Here is a 17,030-nt window from a genome sequence, read left to right on the forward strand (position 1 = left end):
ATTATGTAGTGAAGGCCGAATTCATAACTCTCTTTCTAAAAGATTTATTTCAATATCTACAAAAGGTTTTATTATATTTAAAAATACAAGATAAAATAAATTCATAAAATTATTATAATAAAAAATTCAATCCTAAACATTATGTTTTACAATTAATTAAGACAAAACTTAAAACATATAATTTATTTATATTTTATTCTACATTTCCTACGTCCTATTTACCATGTTCGAGTTTTTGTTTTTCTTTATTCTGTTTAATGAAAAATAAGCAATGAAAACCTTTTACAATATATAATAAACCATTGTTCTATTTTTAAAGATTTCTTTTGCAGGAAATATCAAATATTATCTTAATCATTTTTTAATCATAGCAAAATCAACATATGCTTACTCATAAAATGTAAATCATTATCTTCATCTATTTTTGAAAACAAAAATATACATAATTAGTATCGATATATTAAAATATAGTTTTTGTCATCACTTGCACTTTTGTCAAAGACCGAATTGTCATTTATATATGAATACAAATTTTTTTTTAAATATCTTATTATAGATAGATATTTTTGGTATAATACTGTCACTACCGATTTTATTAAGAAAACTATCTACATACAATTGAAGATTGAGAATGGGCGTATTATTGATGTCAGCATTATTGTTGTTACTATTTAAAATTGTTAATAATCGTCAGATAAATACTAAGTTCCTACTATGCAACAATACATCTAAAAACACACATTTACAATATATTCATATTTCTTGATGGCCATCTATTTCTATAGTAGCAATACATACTTTATTACAATATTCAAAAAACATATTAAACAGCGCCCTAAAAACAACCTTAAGTGTGCACACAAATGATGACAATGTAAATTGTGTAGTCATTAATTTTCAGTTTATTTAATACGCTCCATTTGTATCAATATCTATAAATTATAAAAATTTGTATTACTCAATCATTATTTTGATTTTTCTTAGGTAATATGTAATTAACAATATGGTTCAAATATTATTTTAAATATAAACTAAAAATATAGACATCGATAAAATTATACATTCAAGTACAAATAAAATATTAATAAAGTCACGAAAGTAATTCTCATAATTGTTTTCATAGTTGTAAAGACAACTAGAAGATTGATCCTTCCGACAAAAAGTTCATCATTCTACTGCATTCAGATCATATTTCATACATGTTTCATTTCAAGGTGATATTTGAAAACGTTTTGAGATCATTGATTAAAAATAATATTATTAAATTGAAAAATATATTTGCATATTTTTAATATTCGATTTGTATACACTTTACATAGCATGTATTTTTCACATCGAATACAAATCGAAAATTTGAAGTATACCATACAAACCTTTATATAATATAAAACTATTATAGAAATTTCTAATCATAAATAATACAAATGTCAAAACAGAATTTATTAGTTTTTTAAAGGATAAAATATAAAATGAAATTAATTAAAATTATAATAAATGAATAAATATGAATAAAGTAATAAAAATTCCTATTTTTTAACAGTTGAATTGATTTTTACTATATATTAAAGCCCACGGATATCATTTAAAAGAATGCCAAATTTATCCTAATATAAAATATTTTAAACATTATAGATAACCAAAACAATTCTAATATACAATTAAAAAAATATATATTAATTTGCATCAATACCTGTCTCAAGTGACTCAAGTTGTTCAATCTGCAATGTTGATCCAGTGATACTTTTTCTAGAATCAATGGAATCATGATTATATTGATTTAATTTGCTTGATTCGGGTAATCTAGATCGTACAGTTACTAAATTTTGATTTTTAACTTGTGAACATACAGATCCATTATCTATTTCAATAATCGATGAAGATGAAGCTGATTCTGATGCTAATTTAGCTACACGTGCTGCAAAATCAGCAACTAATAGGTCAGCATTACAATTCTACAATTGAAAACAATCATTTATTTTAATTTAGAAAATTTTAAACACATTCATATTTTACATTTTTTATATAACAATATAATTAATGGAAGTTATTTTCTTTAATAATGCCATTTAATATTTTTTTTTTATAATTGAGCTGATACTATATTCCTTTTATATTAATTATAAATCTATATCAGCTAGTCTTATAATTATTTGATCTATAATTCCATTTTACCGAATACGCATTAGTAATAAAATTTTAAAAATATAAAATCTTAAAAAGAAAAATTAAATTTGAATCACTATCTATAATTCACAATCATAGAATTCTGCTGTCTCTATATAAATCACTAAATATATAATCTAAAAAATATAAAATATATTTTGGTTTAATTTTGGATGTTTCTATACAAAAGATGACAATTATAATTCGTTTTATGTATATCTATTGCTATCATGTAACTTCGCTTATTTTGTGTTGGGTAATTTTCTGAAATATTTGAAACTTTATAAAATGCACCATCTATAATAAGATGCTTTTAAATGTTATTGTGTAATATTATGATATTTATGATTTAAAATTTTTACTTTTTGAAATTCTATTTTCGAGCATCATTTGTATTGTATTTTTGTATTTATCTTGATGTCTCCTCCTGTATAGTAGAAAATTTTATTAGATATATTCTATTATTCTAAATTCGTAAAATATGCTTTTATTTTACGTTTTATCATATATCATAAGTGTAATATAAGATTTATTTCTTTATATATAATTGTATAAATTCCAATTTAAAACAGTTCTTCAAACTCATGTACAACATTAATAACTAAATTATAGTCATTACTTTTTTATTAATTTTTATATAAGTAAAAATTGTCACTTTTATTTCTATGAATATTATCATTTTTATTTTATCCATCGAAATAACATATATTTTGTTTTAATAAATTCACCATATAATGGTAAAATGTATACACAAAATTACCGATACTTTAAATTATGTATAAATAATGTGTAATAACAATTACTAATTAAATTATGGAAAAATACATATATGCATTTCATTGTTTGTATTCTTTATTAATAAATATACTACTAAAAATTTAAAGGTAAATTTTAGAATTACCGCGAAACGAAATGTACTATAGACGCTAGAATACTTTTCTATAAATGTATTCAAAATTAACTATCTTTAGATAAACTATCTGAACATAAAACTGATGTTAATTAGTTCTTAAACTCTATTTGTTCTAGAATTCGTTTATGAAGTTCATTTATCGACAATTTGACTATATTTATTATTTTTTCATAAATATTCTATCTAATATATATAATTATATATGTAGTAAAGTCCATAAATATTAAAAATTCGTTGTTTTTTATTTTCATACACATCTTCGATAATCGATTAACTTAATGAAAATTAAAAGTAAATATATAACTGTAATATTAAATTAACTTTTTATTTAATATAAACATAAAATATTTTTAGATATTTTATATAATATTATACTTTTATTGCTGCTACTATAGTAAAACTGTTTTAGAATTAAGCAATAGTACTAATGGATTTCGATCTACATATAATGTAAACTTCCGACGTTGTTAATATTAAGACATTAAGGATATTAAGTATTAAATAATTAAGATATTAATGTTTACATTATTTATGTATACTATAAAATTACTAATATAGTTACTGACATATTAACTTGTTAACCTTCTATACACAAACGATATATTACGTATCAATTACTATAATGTAAATAGTAAAGTGTTATGATTTAAACTACTTCATTACATAGATAAAAAAGTAAACAGTTTGAAATTATGTTTATTAAATTTTCATGATATATTTTCTATCATAAGTCTTTTATTATTATTCTTTAATTTATAAAACGTGATATATTTTATTTATTCAATAAAAATCATATTTTATTGTCATATTAATTTAAAATTCTAACTGTGCAATGTCATGCTTTGGAACCATATATTATGCTGATTTAATGAAATAATATGACTATTATATATTTGATTTTGTTATAGTTAAGAAAATATAAATATAACAACTAAATATAAAAAAGTATTCATAATAAATATCTTCTTTATATTATACAAAACAGATAGTAGCATATAAATTATTTTTAATTTCGAGCAATACTTATATTACACAGCATGAAAGGTTTTATCTACGTTTAAATAATGAATTATAATTTGTTCTAATTTAATATTTATCTTGTTCTTCTACATCTTCTTTAAAATGTTCTACTACACACTTTCACTATGCATAAGTTTGTTATACATCATATATTCATTATTATTAATGTTACTAGAATTAGAATTAGGTTACTTTCTAAGAGAAAGTAATAATATATTTCGTAACAGAAAAGTACAATAATATTTTAACGTAAATATGACAAGAGAAACATTTATATATATTTCATATTTATATAATTACCATAAATAATTCAAATTGTTCCTAGCATTATTCTATTAATTTAATTTAATTAATTGACTAAAATAAATAATTGAAACTGATAATTCGGAATTCTAAATTAGTTAATAAATAAAATTTCTTTCAAGTATTAATTTTTTTTAGCATTATTTATTGTAGTATATAGTAGTATATAGACTATAAATTAGTACTTACTAATGACTGTGGACTTTCTCTATTACTAGATTCTCCACTTTGTGTAGTAATATCATCTTTATAAATTTCAGCACTAATGTTTTTGCCAGTGTTAGGATTAACTATATCTGTAATAGCCTTTGTTCTTGGTTTTTTAGACCTCGTTGATACATTACCAAGACTGTTATTAAAACCAGAATAAACATCTATAATTAAATAAAAAATTAAACTTTTTTTTACAAATTCTAAAACAAAATTTGATCATTTTAAAGAATAATATTTTATTTATTTAAATTTGCGTGTTATTCAAATTCATAAAATACCAATAAATTTTAGATTTACAAAGTTTAAATATTTTTAAATTATTAATTTATAGTTCCATTAAATATTATGATTACTTATTAAAGAACAATGATAGTTGTTTAAAATTACATATGTATTCATTTTATTATATATTTTCGTAACAATAGTTATTTAAAATTGATTAATCTTATAATTAATATTAGCATAATAACATTTATATTGATTTTTCTTTATTTACAAAACAAATTTCAATGGAGATGAATATTTCAAAAATATTTACAATTATTTTTACAGAAAAATAATTATATTTAATTTCTAAATTAGATTTATAAGATTAAAGATAAAATTATCGACTATTGAATTAATAGAATAATAAAATATAATATAATTGCGAACGATAATAGTAAATAATAATATATTAAAATAATACCTCCGAAATTATGAAAAATAAAATTTAAGATTCAAATAATTTGGGATATTCAATAAATGAAATGAAAATTTTAGTAAACAAAAACGAAGATATGAGAGCAATATAATTTCCGACAAAATGTAATGATATAAAAGGATTATTTTGACTACAAATAGTATTTTTCATTATAAAGCGGAAATCCGCTACAAATAAACAAAATAAATATCAATAAAGTTCGAAAATGATACCTAGATCCAATATACCAACATACGAATAAAATTATTGTATTCATTATTATTAAAAATAAATTAAAAAATTACCATTTACATAAGTATTCATAAGTACAATAACCATTATATTCTAGATATTTATAAGCATGATTGTTGATCATAGAAGTTAAATAAAATAGTTGAAAAAAAAAATATATAAAATTTAATGTTGAACATTGTTAATTTACATTTATATTCACAAGTTTTTTTTGTAGCTTACATGTATTTTATAAAATTTAAATTAAAAAAATTAAAAATTAATTTTCGTAAAGTATTAATAAAGTAAATATACAACTTGCAAAACTAATATTGTATTAGTAAGTACTTGTTCACAATTAAAAATTTATGGTAAAAACTAAACACTAATATTGTTATATGAAAGTTTTTATACATTATATGGCATGTAATTTTATAAATATAAATAAAATAGAAAAACCAAAAATTGAAGTGATATTAATTATAAAATTAAAAATGTTTAATTTGCAGTAACGAAGAAACAGCAAAATCTTGGCGATTCTCATCGTCAACGTACAGACTCATTATAGTGTGGTTGTAAAAAGAAAACGCAATAACAAGCACAAAAAGCAGATGTGTTGAATACTGAATTGAAGCGCTACCCCTTCCACTTATCGACACTTTTCTCCCACCAGGCAACTGCTGGCCGTAGTCTAATTCTAAACAGTCTTGATAATTAAGAATTTGAGTACTATTCATTACGTTTTTTTATTATCATTTGCAATTAGTTAAAGTAAATTGTTTAGATAAATTGTACATAAATATTTGTAATATGTATCTATTATATTTTGTTATCTATTTACAGTAATATCTTTCCATTTTTTACATTTTAATTTTTTTTATTCATAATTAAGTTTTAGTAAAATCCACAAATGATGGTTTCAAATAAAATTTATTTGTCTATATTTCATTTCTTATTTTATGTATATCAATACATTAAATTATAAATAACGTTGAACAGTATGATTAATTACTCTCATGTTCCATAATCAATAAGTAAGTTATTTGGTCAATAATCCTCAAAATTGGAAATGGATGCTGACATAAACTGAATTTGAAATACAATTTAACAGCAAAGATTGTATTTTTCCCAACTAAATTTCTTTGATTTTCATAATCACTTTGCTTCGATATATGAAATATGCTTGAATTAATTTATTTATATCCATAGAAAGCATGTCCAATGGGATTGCTTATTCTTGCATATCCCAACGTTCTTTCTTATGCGCTATAAAATTTTTGTAAATGTCAAAAACACTAGGAAACATAGAAATATTTTTCCAAACATTTTTCAAATTTATAAAAATCTACATTATTCACAAAGTGCAACAATGGAGATATACAAAAGATATACAAAAAAAGAGAGATATACAAAAATATAAATATTAGTTGAATAAAATTAAAAAAAAAAAAACAGAAATTCGTGTAGACTTAGATCTAACGAAAATAGTTAATGGCCATAGATTGACTTTCTAAAATCAATGTCAAATCAATATGAAAACAAAATAATATGATAAAACAATATCATAAAAAACAAAATGTACAAAATTCAATTTTGTAAAGTTGAATCAGAAAATAAAAACATGAAATAAATAATTAGAATAAAATCAGTGACGAAACATTCTCCATGTAAAGAGATTCAATGAAGCTGGTCCTGCTATATATGTATACATGACATAGAATTATAATCATGTGATAAAAATATTCCCAACATTATGAATTTGGTAAGTTGATTTATTTTTTATCAATATAGATAAACCATGATTTCATATAAAAATTTAAAAATCTATAATCGTGTGATCCCATATTTTTATCAGTTGTGATTTGACAAATAATTCTACAAATTTTTAATGACACGAGACAAAATTCAATTCAAATAATTAAACCGATCGGCAAATTGATAAACTAGGATGCAATCAACGATTAACAAACTGCATAGAGACGAAATCATTATACAATTTTCATGACTCATGAAGCTTAAATACGATGGAAAATAAAATTCTATATTCAGATCAAATTCTATATTAATAAGTTTTTTTGTTTTTATAAAAAAGGAACATTGACAATTAACTATTATAGATTTTTTAATCATATCGATTTTTAATAAAAAAATATATGCATACCAGTTTGCGGAAGAGATATGCTCATTGAATGCATTGCTTGTGCTTGTTGAGATTGTTGAAGTGTTCCTTGTGGAACAATTGTTGCTGCTTGTGCACCAGTTAATGGACCTGACATATGTTGATTGCCGTTATTGACAGTATTAGCATTTGTTCTATTTATATTAAGTGGAGCATTAGGTGGCTGATGAAAAAAATCTTGAAATAAAAAACAAGAAAATGATATAAGTTAGTATTTATTAAATTTTTACAAGTTAAAATTAATAAGAGAAAAATATTTTGAATATTCAAAATTACCGCGCTATTTTGCAATTCAAGTTACGTATTATTATTGCACTATTTTAAAGCTATTTTTAAAAGAGATCATAATAAAATACTCATATACAATTTTATTTTTTCATTGTTAAGGTTGAATTTAATTTGAAAAAAGTTTATTGCTGAAACTAAATTATTTATATTTATCATATTATTGAAAAATCATAACAAATGTCTTTAAAAAGCAGTCTTGTACAATCATATTTCTTTAATAATTGATAATTAGAAATATTCTAGGGCCCATGCTACACTTTATACTCCATATTTTTGGTAGAAGACTATTTATTTTTACAAGTCACTTACTATGAATGCGTATTACATGTACAACAAATACAATAATTATGTTACTGTTTTTAGAGTAAATTATTTTTTTAATAATCTGATTAATGTTGTGAATAATGCTGTAAGAATTTTTATAATTTTCAACTAATAAATTATTATAATTATTTCACTTGAACATTCAATTAGCAACTATGTAACAACAAAATAAAAATGTTGACGAATAAGGTTATAGATAAAAAGTGAGATATAAGATAATATTTATATGCAAAATAATATCAATTCTTTAAGATTTCTGCTAACGGTAAATTTCTTTATTTATAACTATTATTAAATTTATTATCATATTTTTAATTAGATGAATTATTTCTCAAAAACAGAACATTTTCATACATATTAATATATAATTAATACATAAACTAATAAATAATTTATTAATTGTTTAATTTTCAACGTATATTTATAACTGCCTAATACTTTTTAAATGGTAATGGTTCATAACAATGTTTAGATAAGCATCAATGATCCAAAGTAGATGTATTTCATCAGAGATAGGTCGTTTTCATTTATAAGCATCACTTTTAGTATTACCTTAAATATTTTTATAAATATTTCATGAGATTTAACGTAAAAATATTTTATACATAGTCATACATTATGATGTACAGTGTTGTCAGTAATATGAGACGTTAATTTATTTATGCAAATAGTGAATGTTTATGTTATAAAGTAATTTTGATAGAACAGTAAGGCGATTTTATCTTTCTAAAACGGTAACATTTCTCAGTGTTCCATCTTCTTTAAAATGTCTTCATGTATATAAGAATCTTTATTAATAAAGGGAGTTCTTGAAGATGTGTCAATATTTACTTAACCCTAAAATTATTTGTAATATAATCTTTCCTGAACTACTTCGTTTTTTATCACATATAAACTAATTTTGATTTTATAATTCAAAAGTGATCCCATTTGACTAGAATCTGTCTATCATAATTTTATATTGTATATAAATAATAAATATATGATTAGAGGCATTGATATTTTTTTAAAACATGCCGATTGCTCTATTTTAAGGTCAATGTTTTGATACGATATTTATTGTTATAATTGAATTATATAAACTTTTAGCAGTACATTTCTTTTGAAAGAAAGTTGAAATACATTTTTTTATTTTTATTCTATTAATTCAATTCTATGAAAATGTAAATGTGTATATAATTAAATAAATTAAAATAACTTACATCCTGGATGTTGAGCTCCATGTGCATATCCAAATAAATTTGATGTAAGAAGCGCATGGGTTTGATAAGGTTGATATTGAAACTGATTTTGATTTGTTTGATGCCTTTGCGGAGGACCAGAATACTAAAAATAAATATTAGATTATATTATATGTAATAAATAATAAAATTACATGTTTGATAGTTACATTATTTAATTTAAAAAGAAAAATTGGTTACTTCATTACGTTGATTAAAGTTTCTACTAAAAAATTCATTTAATTTAAAAAGATGAAAGATGAGATTTAAAAAAATGTAAGGTATGAAGAATAAATATTTTTTATAATATATATTTATATTATAATATATGCATAAATGTATTTACTCAATATTGTAAAATTTTTATTAAAATAATTAAACTATAATGTTTATCACGTGAAAAAACTACATAATGTTTGTTGCCAATACACATTTATTTTAAGTTGATGTAATATACTTGCATGAAGTATGTACATATATAAATCATAAATATACAAAATTCCATATTTTTATTAAATTTAATAATAAATCAAAGCAATATTATTTTAAATTGAACATTTTTATATTTTATCATTATTTAAATGACAATTTTAAACCTTCTAAATCCATTAAGCATATGCATTTATATATACTTAGAATAGAAACACAGGATATGTATAAACTTATTAAAGAAAGACTGATTATTAACTTAGATATCAACTAAAATAATTACTTTATAATTTTAAGATGCATGCAAGTATAATATACATTGCTTTTATGGATTTAAATCGAATTTACTATCAAATCTGAATTATTAAATAAATTAATATACCATAAAATATACTTTTAATTTGTTTTCTGGGTTTAAATTATTTCTGAATTGTGACCATATGTTTGATCTTAAAATAATAACTTTAACATTTTTGTTTTGTTTTGTTTTTGTTTTCACAATACTTTTAATTAAAGAACATAGAATCTAATATTACAACTATAGAGCATCCTAAAGTTTCAATAAAAAATTTTTTTATATCATGTAACATTTAATTCTTCTTTCAAGTAATTATTTTTAATAAAAAATTAATAGAAAATATATATTAAAAAAATTTTACATACTAGAATACATATATAGTTAGCAAAATATTTTTATTTAAAAATAAAAATTAAACCTATTTTAAAAAAAATAAAAATATTGAAAATTACATTTACACGAATTTATAATCATTTTATAATAGCTGCATTGTTTTTTGCAGATGTAAAAGGATTGATTTGTTTTGTAAATACTTAAATTTTAAATGCATTAATTTGAAAATGAAATACTCTAACCTGCATTGGCATTTGATTATTCATAGAATAAATATTTTGCTGATGTGGATTAGTGTGAAGGCCAGACACTTGCCCTTGAACATACATTGTAGAGGGTTGCATAGTTATACTAGGATGTGGATAGATGGCAGTTGGTTGCCCACCAGCACCTCCTACGCCTGGCATTCCAACCACTTGATTCTGATTTCCAGGCTGGGCACCTCTATGAGTAAGACTTCTTGGTTGTTGAGTTCTTGGACCAGTTGGATAATAATTCTATAATGAAATAATTCCATATTTCGTTTAAATACTTTAAAATCGTACAATTAAAAATTAGAAATAAAATCGTAATTAGAAATAAATTAAAAATTAGAAATAAAATATATTTATTTTATTTCTATCCTCCCCAACAAAATGTGCTAATATTTATTAACGTAAATATTTTGCATATGTTTAGAATTCTATATAAATATACAGTACAAATATATCCAAATTATAAAGTTATTTATGATAAAATAAAAGTCAACATTAATAAATATACAGCATATTTCAAAAATCAAAAACAACAAATATTAACAAATGCCTATATGATTTATTGTATACATGAAAGCTATAAAAATAAGGATTTGGAATTATATTTATACTAATCCAAACTTATGTACTTCTTACATTAAAATTATATAGCAACATTAAGTATTGTAATAGTGAATATTTTCATTGTATCACATTCTTAAGTCTACTATTAAAGGTGAAAGAAAAGTTAGTATAAAATAATAATAAAAAATTAATAATAGTACCATCCATCCTTCAAATCATTACTAGTCTTATAGTTTAAGCATACTGCTTTAAATGTTTAATAGATGTATTGCAATGAAAGATTCTTTTGATATCACAAATTTCAAGGGAACAATAAAGTAATAAACAAGAAATAAAAAAACGTCTTGGAAGATAACATTGATATTTGTCAAAACATAAATCGCAAATACAGCATATATGAAAATGCGTCTAAATAGACATACATGACTTAGATTGAAATTGTACCAAATTAAAGTAAGTCAAATATATAACAGTATAAAAAAAAAACTAAAAAAAACAAAGTGTCAGATTATCTATTTAAGCGATCTAATTCATTTCTTTATTAACAATGGTAAAGAAGTAAAAAGAAGTTTGGAATTTAAAGTAAATACTATGAAATCAATAATATCAAATAAAAAAAGTAGTTATAATCAGATTAAAAATTTCAAAACTCCAATCAACGATGTAGTCAAACAGAAAAAAAATGAAATACCTGTTTAGGACAGTACAAGAAAATATTAAAATTACTATTTACACCAATATGTTCAATAATAAATAGATAATGAATATATAATGAATAAATAATCATTATATTTTAACTACTATTTTATATAATTTATATAACGATTCTCAAATCAAATTGTAGTAATTCAAAGTATTTAATTTCTTAAAACAAATGAATAATTGTTTAGATCATTCATAAATATCGTTATAGATATATTTAAATATTTGTATAATGTATTAGTTAATTTATAAAAAAGCAATTACAATAATATTTTTAAACTCAAATATAATTAAAATTTTGTATCTAAATCAATGCATTGTATAATCAATTGTGCACTATTCTTTAACAGTATTCTTTAATAGTTCATAGAGATTTGAATTAACAACAAGCACATGCACACATTTACAGTTTATATTGTATTAAAATATAAAATTTTAATGATTTGATCAGGATTTAGAATTATATAAATGCTTACAAATAAAAGTATCAAAATGTTGCACATGTAAATAGATGTATAAAAATAAATTAAATTTCTTATACTATTGAAAATATGTAGAATACGAAACATTTAAAACTTTATATACATTCATATAAACATTTTAATCATTGCATATCTATTTAAGTATTATTAATACATAAAATGTACCAATAATATACTAATATAATAATAATGTACCAACATTCTACAATAAAAAATCTAAGTACTATAAAATCAATAAATACTGATTCTTAATAAATTAATTTTACTTTATATTAATTACCTGACTGGTTGATCTACTTGAATTTTGGATGTAAACTTGCTGAACAGTTGGTGGTTGGCTTTGCAAATGTGTTGGTTTACCCATTTCTTGAACAGACAAATTGTGCACACTAGTTGCAGATACTGTTGGTCCCTGAGCAGGCTGTGATTGGATATTAGATCCTGGAGCTATTTGAATTTGACCAGTTGTTGAAATACCTGATGTTATTACTGAAGTGGTCTGGTCTATTAATTGGACACCTCCTAAAGGAGGTCCTCTTCCTCCTGGAACTCCAATTGAACCCCCTCCCCCACCCACCTGCCCACCTGGTTGGGCACTAAAGTTTTGTCCAGGAACATGAAAATCTGATCCTAAATTAAACATAAAAAATATGGCATAATATTATTAAATATAAAATTCATGATTAAATGGTATGTTATGATATAAATATCAAAGAACTATTATTAAAACTTTGTTAATAATATAATTCCAAATGATACATGAAGAACAACTAATTTAACGATACATTTTATGATTGTTTTTCTATATTTTTTATAAAAAATATCTACAATTAAATTGATTATAGATAATTTAATTAATTTAAATCTTTTGATTAAACCCATTAAAATTTTATCAATTTTAACAATCAAAATATCTAAACATAATCTAAATACAATTATATTAATTTAACCAATAATATAAAAAAAAAAATTTAACTACTTACACAACTAAATATATAATATTAAATTTGATTAAATAGGTATGCTTTGATCTTCAAATATATATGAATAATATACATAAATAATAAAAAATTATTTGTAAGTATATTATAAAATAGATAATTGTACAATATACTAATTACTGTGTTAATCCATAACATTCAATTCAAATGAATACTTTAAATTTACTTTCCAAAATTAACTTAAACTTAATGTAAATCATATATTTGAAAAAACTTCAATTCAATTACAATATTAGTAATTTAACAAAATTTTTCTTTTAATAATGTCATAATTTAATTTCTTTGAAAATCAATTAATATTTTAATTGTATATAATTAATATATAAATAATGAAAATAATTTGTATGACTTTTTTCTATGAAAAATGGAGTTTATATTTGATAAAATAAATTAAAATTAAAAAATTTTTTTATTCAAATTAATTACCTAAATTGATTGGACAAATGAAATGAATTATTAATTTATTATAATTTTTTTCAAAAATCTATTAAAACTTAACTATTTAAATTATATTATTACAATCTCCATAATGTATACATATTATTACATAACACATTACAAATAATAAACAACAAAACAAGTCAAAGGATGGACGTATAATTATAAAATATATGTAGTTAATATCCATTTATGAATTTCAAAAGAGCTCGTGTATTTTAAAACTAAAACTGATTTTTTTTGTTAATATCGTATAGACAATTAATTAATATCTAAAGGATTCAATATAATTTTCTATAAAGTAACTATTATGAATTACAATTTAATTATGATTACTTATCATTCAATTCATGTAATTTGAAAAAATCTAGAAAAACAGATTTTTAATAAATAAATTTTACTTAATATAATTTTCATACAATTATCAAAAGAAAATTTAATGACTAAGTAAATTTTTAAAAAAATTGTAAGATAATGTTAAACTTAATATAAAACATAATAAAATATTAAAGCAAATTAGTTTGTTTTATAGAGTGAAATAAAAATATTGAAGTAAAAAGAAATAGGAAACAATAAAAAAAATAAAATGTAGTATCAACCTAATGAATGATAATTAAGACATTTTATTAAATATTAAAAATTAATATTGACAAATGACATAACATGAACCTGAAATAAATTTAAGTTAACTAGAATTTAAAATTTGTAAACAATATAGTTAAATTATACAAATTACTATTAAATAATAAAACTATAATTCAATAATTAAATAATTTTCCTTATATAAGACTAATTAACTTAGGTTCCAAGATATTAAAATATATTAAGACTACAAAAATTAATAAAATATTAAAGATAATAATAAAATAATATTTGGTAAATATTAATATATAAATTCTAATAAAACTAGCATTTGAACTAGTATTAGCTAAGTATTAGCATTGGGAGCCATATATTCTGAAATGATTTAGAAAAGTAACAAATAAATAACAATGTCAAAATATTACATCCAATAAATTAAGCTAACATTACAAAAATTGGTATTTTGTAATCAAATAATTAATTATTTAAATCATTATTACAAACTCTTATTATTAAGTTAATTTATTCATACTCCATTTATTTATTAATACAAAATCATGTAATAAAATTTCTTTTAAAAAATTAAAATGGTTATTCTTCAATACTGCAATATATACAAGTATTTAATAATTTGTAGTGTTAGATATTTATAAAAACATTAAATTTAATACTTGATCTAATTGTATTAGATTAAGAACACTAAAAATGAAAGAATAAATTCTTATCTATAATATTAATAATAAAAAATCTTATTAAATTTGAATAATTTAAATAACTAAAGCATAACATTATTTATATTAATTATTTTATTTATATTATATAAATTATAAATGAACAATTTAAAAAATTACAAAATTTACTCAATACAATTTCGTGTAATTAATGATATATTCCACCTTACTTATATGTAATGTTGTAATACCACCATTTTGAATTCTCTCATATGTGACTATTATAATAAATGAAATATTATATTTATGTAATAATCATACTACTTTGATAACAATGTTGTTTATATTTTAAACTTCATTTTGCTCATTCTCTTTTCAAAAATTCATATTAAATTTTTTATACAAATTTTAATTCTAGTATTATTAGATGGTGTCAATAAGTAAATTAAATATATTAAATACTTAATTAAAATTTCATTTTTATAATTGGTGAATGATTGAAAGAAAAATATAACGAAAACATCTTTTTTCATTATAAACTCTGCATAGGTAATGTCAATAATAATAGAAAATAATAAAATTTGTGCGTTAGATATCTAATACCAGTACAAATTGTAAGCAAAAATTTAAATAGCATTTTTAAAAATTAATAAAAAACATAAATTGGAGAATAAAAAATGTTTAAATATTATTGATTAATTAAATGATTTGAGAATATAATATATATAATAAAATATTTGACCTTATGCGAAAATACCAAGCCACGTGTAGTGTACATAAATAGATCTTTAAGCTGTCGATACTTGCCTTGCATACACGCACACAAGCACAAATGCGCGCACCTAACCGCACATTTCATATACGTTGATAAAATTGTAAATGAGTATTTATAATGTTCCGAAACTGTAATAATTTAGGTTATACAAAAATTAAAGCAACATATATTATTAATGTACACAAATAAAGTTTGACAGAACACTAAGCTTATTCAAAAGGTTTTATAAAATTTTTCCAGCTGTTAATAAGTTTCGTTTCATTCAAGCCAGTTAAAGTAAATCTAGTATTTATTCTTACTAAAATAATATTCTTAATTCGATTAATCGAAATAACAATAAATCGATTACAATCGATTTAAATTAAGGGTATGCCACAAACGTTAAGATCAGGTCTCCCATTATTAATATTTCAATTTCTAATAGAATTAAGTAAGAAACATGTTTTCAAGGTAAAGCACAATTTTTCCGATTATAACATTGCATTCTCTAAATTCAAATTTTAATTCAAAACATAACAAAAATATATAGTAAAGTTATAAATAAATTACAATATTATTTTTTATCTTAATTTTAATGAAATAAATTATGGCGAAGTTACAGTCCAGTAATGATATAAAAGAATATATAAGAATATATTTAATATTATATTTCAAGAAATTATATTACAATTTATATGTGCATATATATATAGTTATAAATATATATTTAATATTACTTATTGCACATGCTAATCAGCATGAAACTCTTGCTGCGCATGCGACAAAAATTGTTCAATAGCATATTGCTATAGTATTATAGTAATAAATTTCATATAATCGCATTCGATAATTCGAAGAGTCAATTACGGACCTATGCCGAATATTGCATCGAGGAAAATTTCATTTTATAAATCTAAATAAAAATTCATAATATATTTCCTTTTTTAACAGTCATGAAAAGCTTTATTTTTTTTTTAGATTTATTA

General features: G+C 20.9%; 1 protein-coding gene across 1 annotated transcript; it reads right to left on the reverse strand.

Moving 5' to 3' along the window:
* Positions 1-1,599: 1,599 nt before the first annotated feature.
* On the reverse strand, positions 1,600-16,332 carry LOC105365950 (uncharacterized). Its single transcript, XM_011504249.1, has 8 exons — positions 16,098-16,332; positions 12,879-13,228; positions 10,839-11,093; positions 9,519-9,642; positions 7,687-7,881; positions 4,589-4,773; positions 1,691-1,952; positions 1,600-1,604 (listed from the first exon to the last, which is right to left on the reverse strand). The coding sequence occupies exons 1-8, from the start codon at positions 16,147-16,149 to the stop codon at positions 1,600-1,602; spliced, it is 1,428 nt and encodes a 475-aa protein (XP_011502551.1). The 5' UTR covers positions 16,150-16,332.
* Positions 16,333-17,030: the final 698 nt, after the last annotated feature.

This window comes from Ceratosolen solmsi, unplaced genomic scaffold (genome assembly GCF_000503995.2).
Source record: "Ceratosolen solmsi marchali unplaced genomic scaffold, CerSol_1.0 scaffold19, whole genome shotgun sequence".
Taxonomy (NCBI): domain Eukaryota; kingdom Metazoa; phylum Arthropoda; class Insecta; order Hymenoptera; family Agaonidae; genus Ceratosolen; species Ceratosolen solmsi.

Bases quoted from the DNA above. Each gene is read 5' to 3' on its own strand.
- LOC105365950 (XM_011504249.1), bottom strand. From the start codon at position 16,149: ATGAAATGTGCGGTTAGGTGCGCGCATTTGTGCTTGTGTGCGTGTATG. The intron at 7,882-9,518 runs GTAAGTTATTTT...TTTTATTTCAAG, and splicing joins TGGAGCTCAACATCCAGGAT to ATTTTTTTCATCAGCCACCT. The intron at 4,774-7,686 runs GTATGCATATAT...ATTTAATTATAG, and splicing joins CATATCTCTTCCGCAAACTG to ATGTTTATTCTGGTTTTAAT.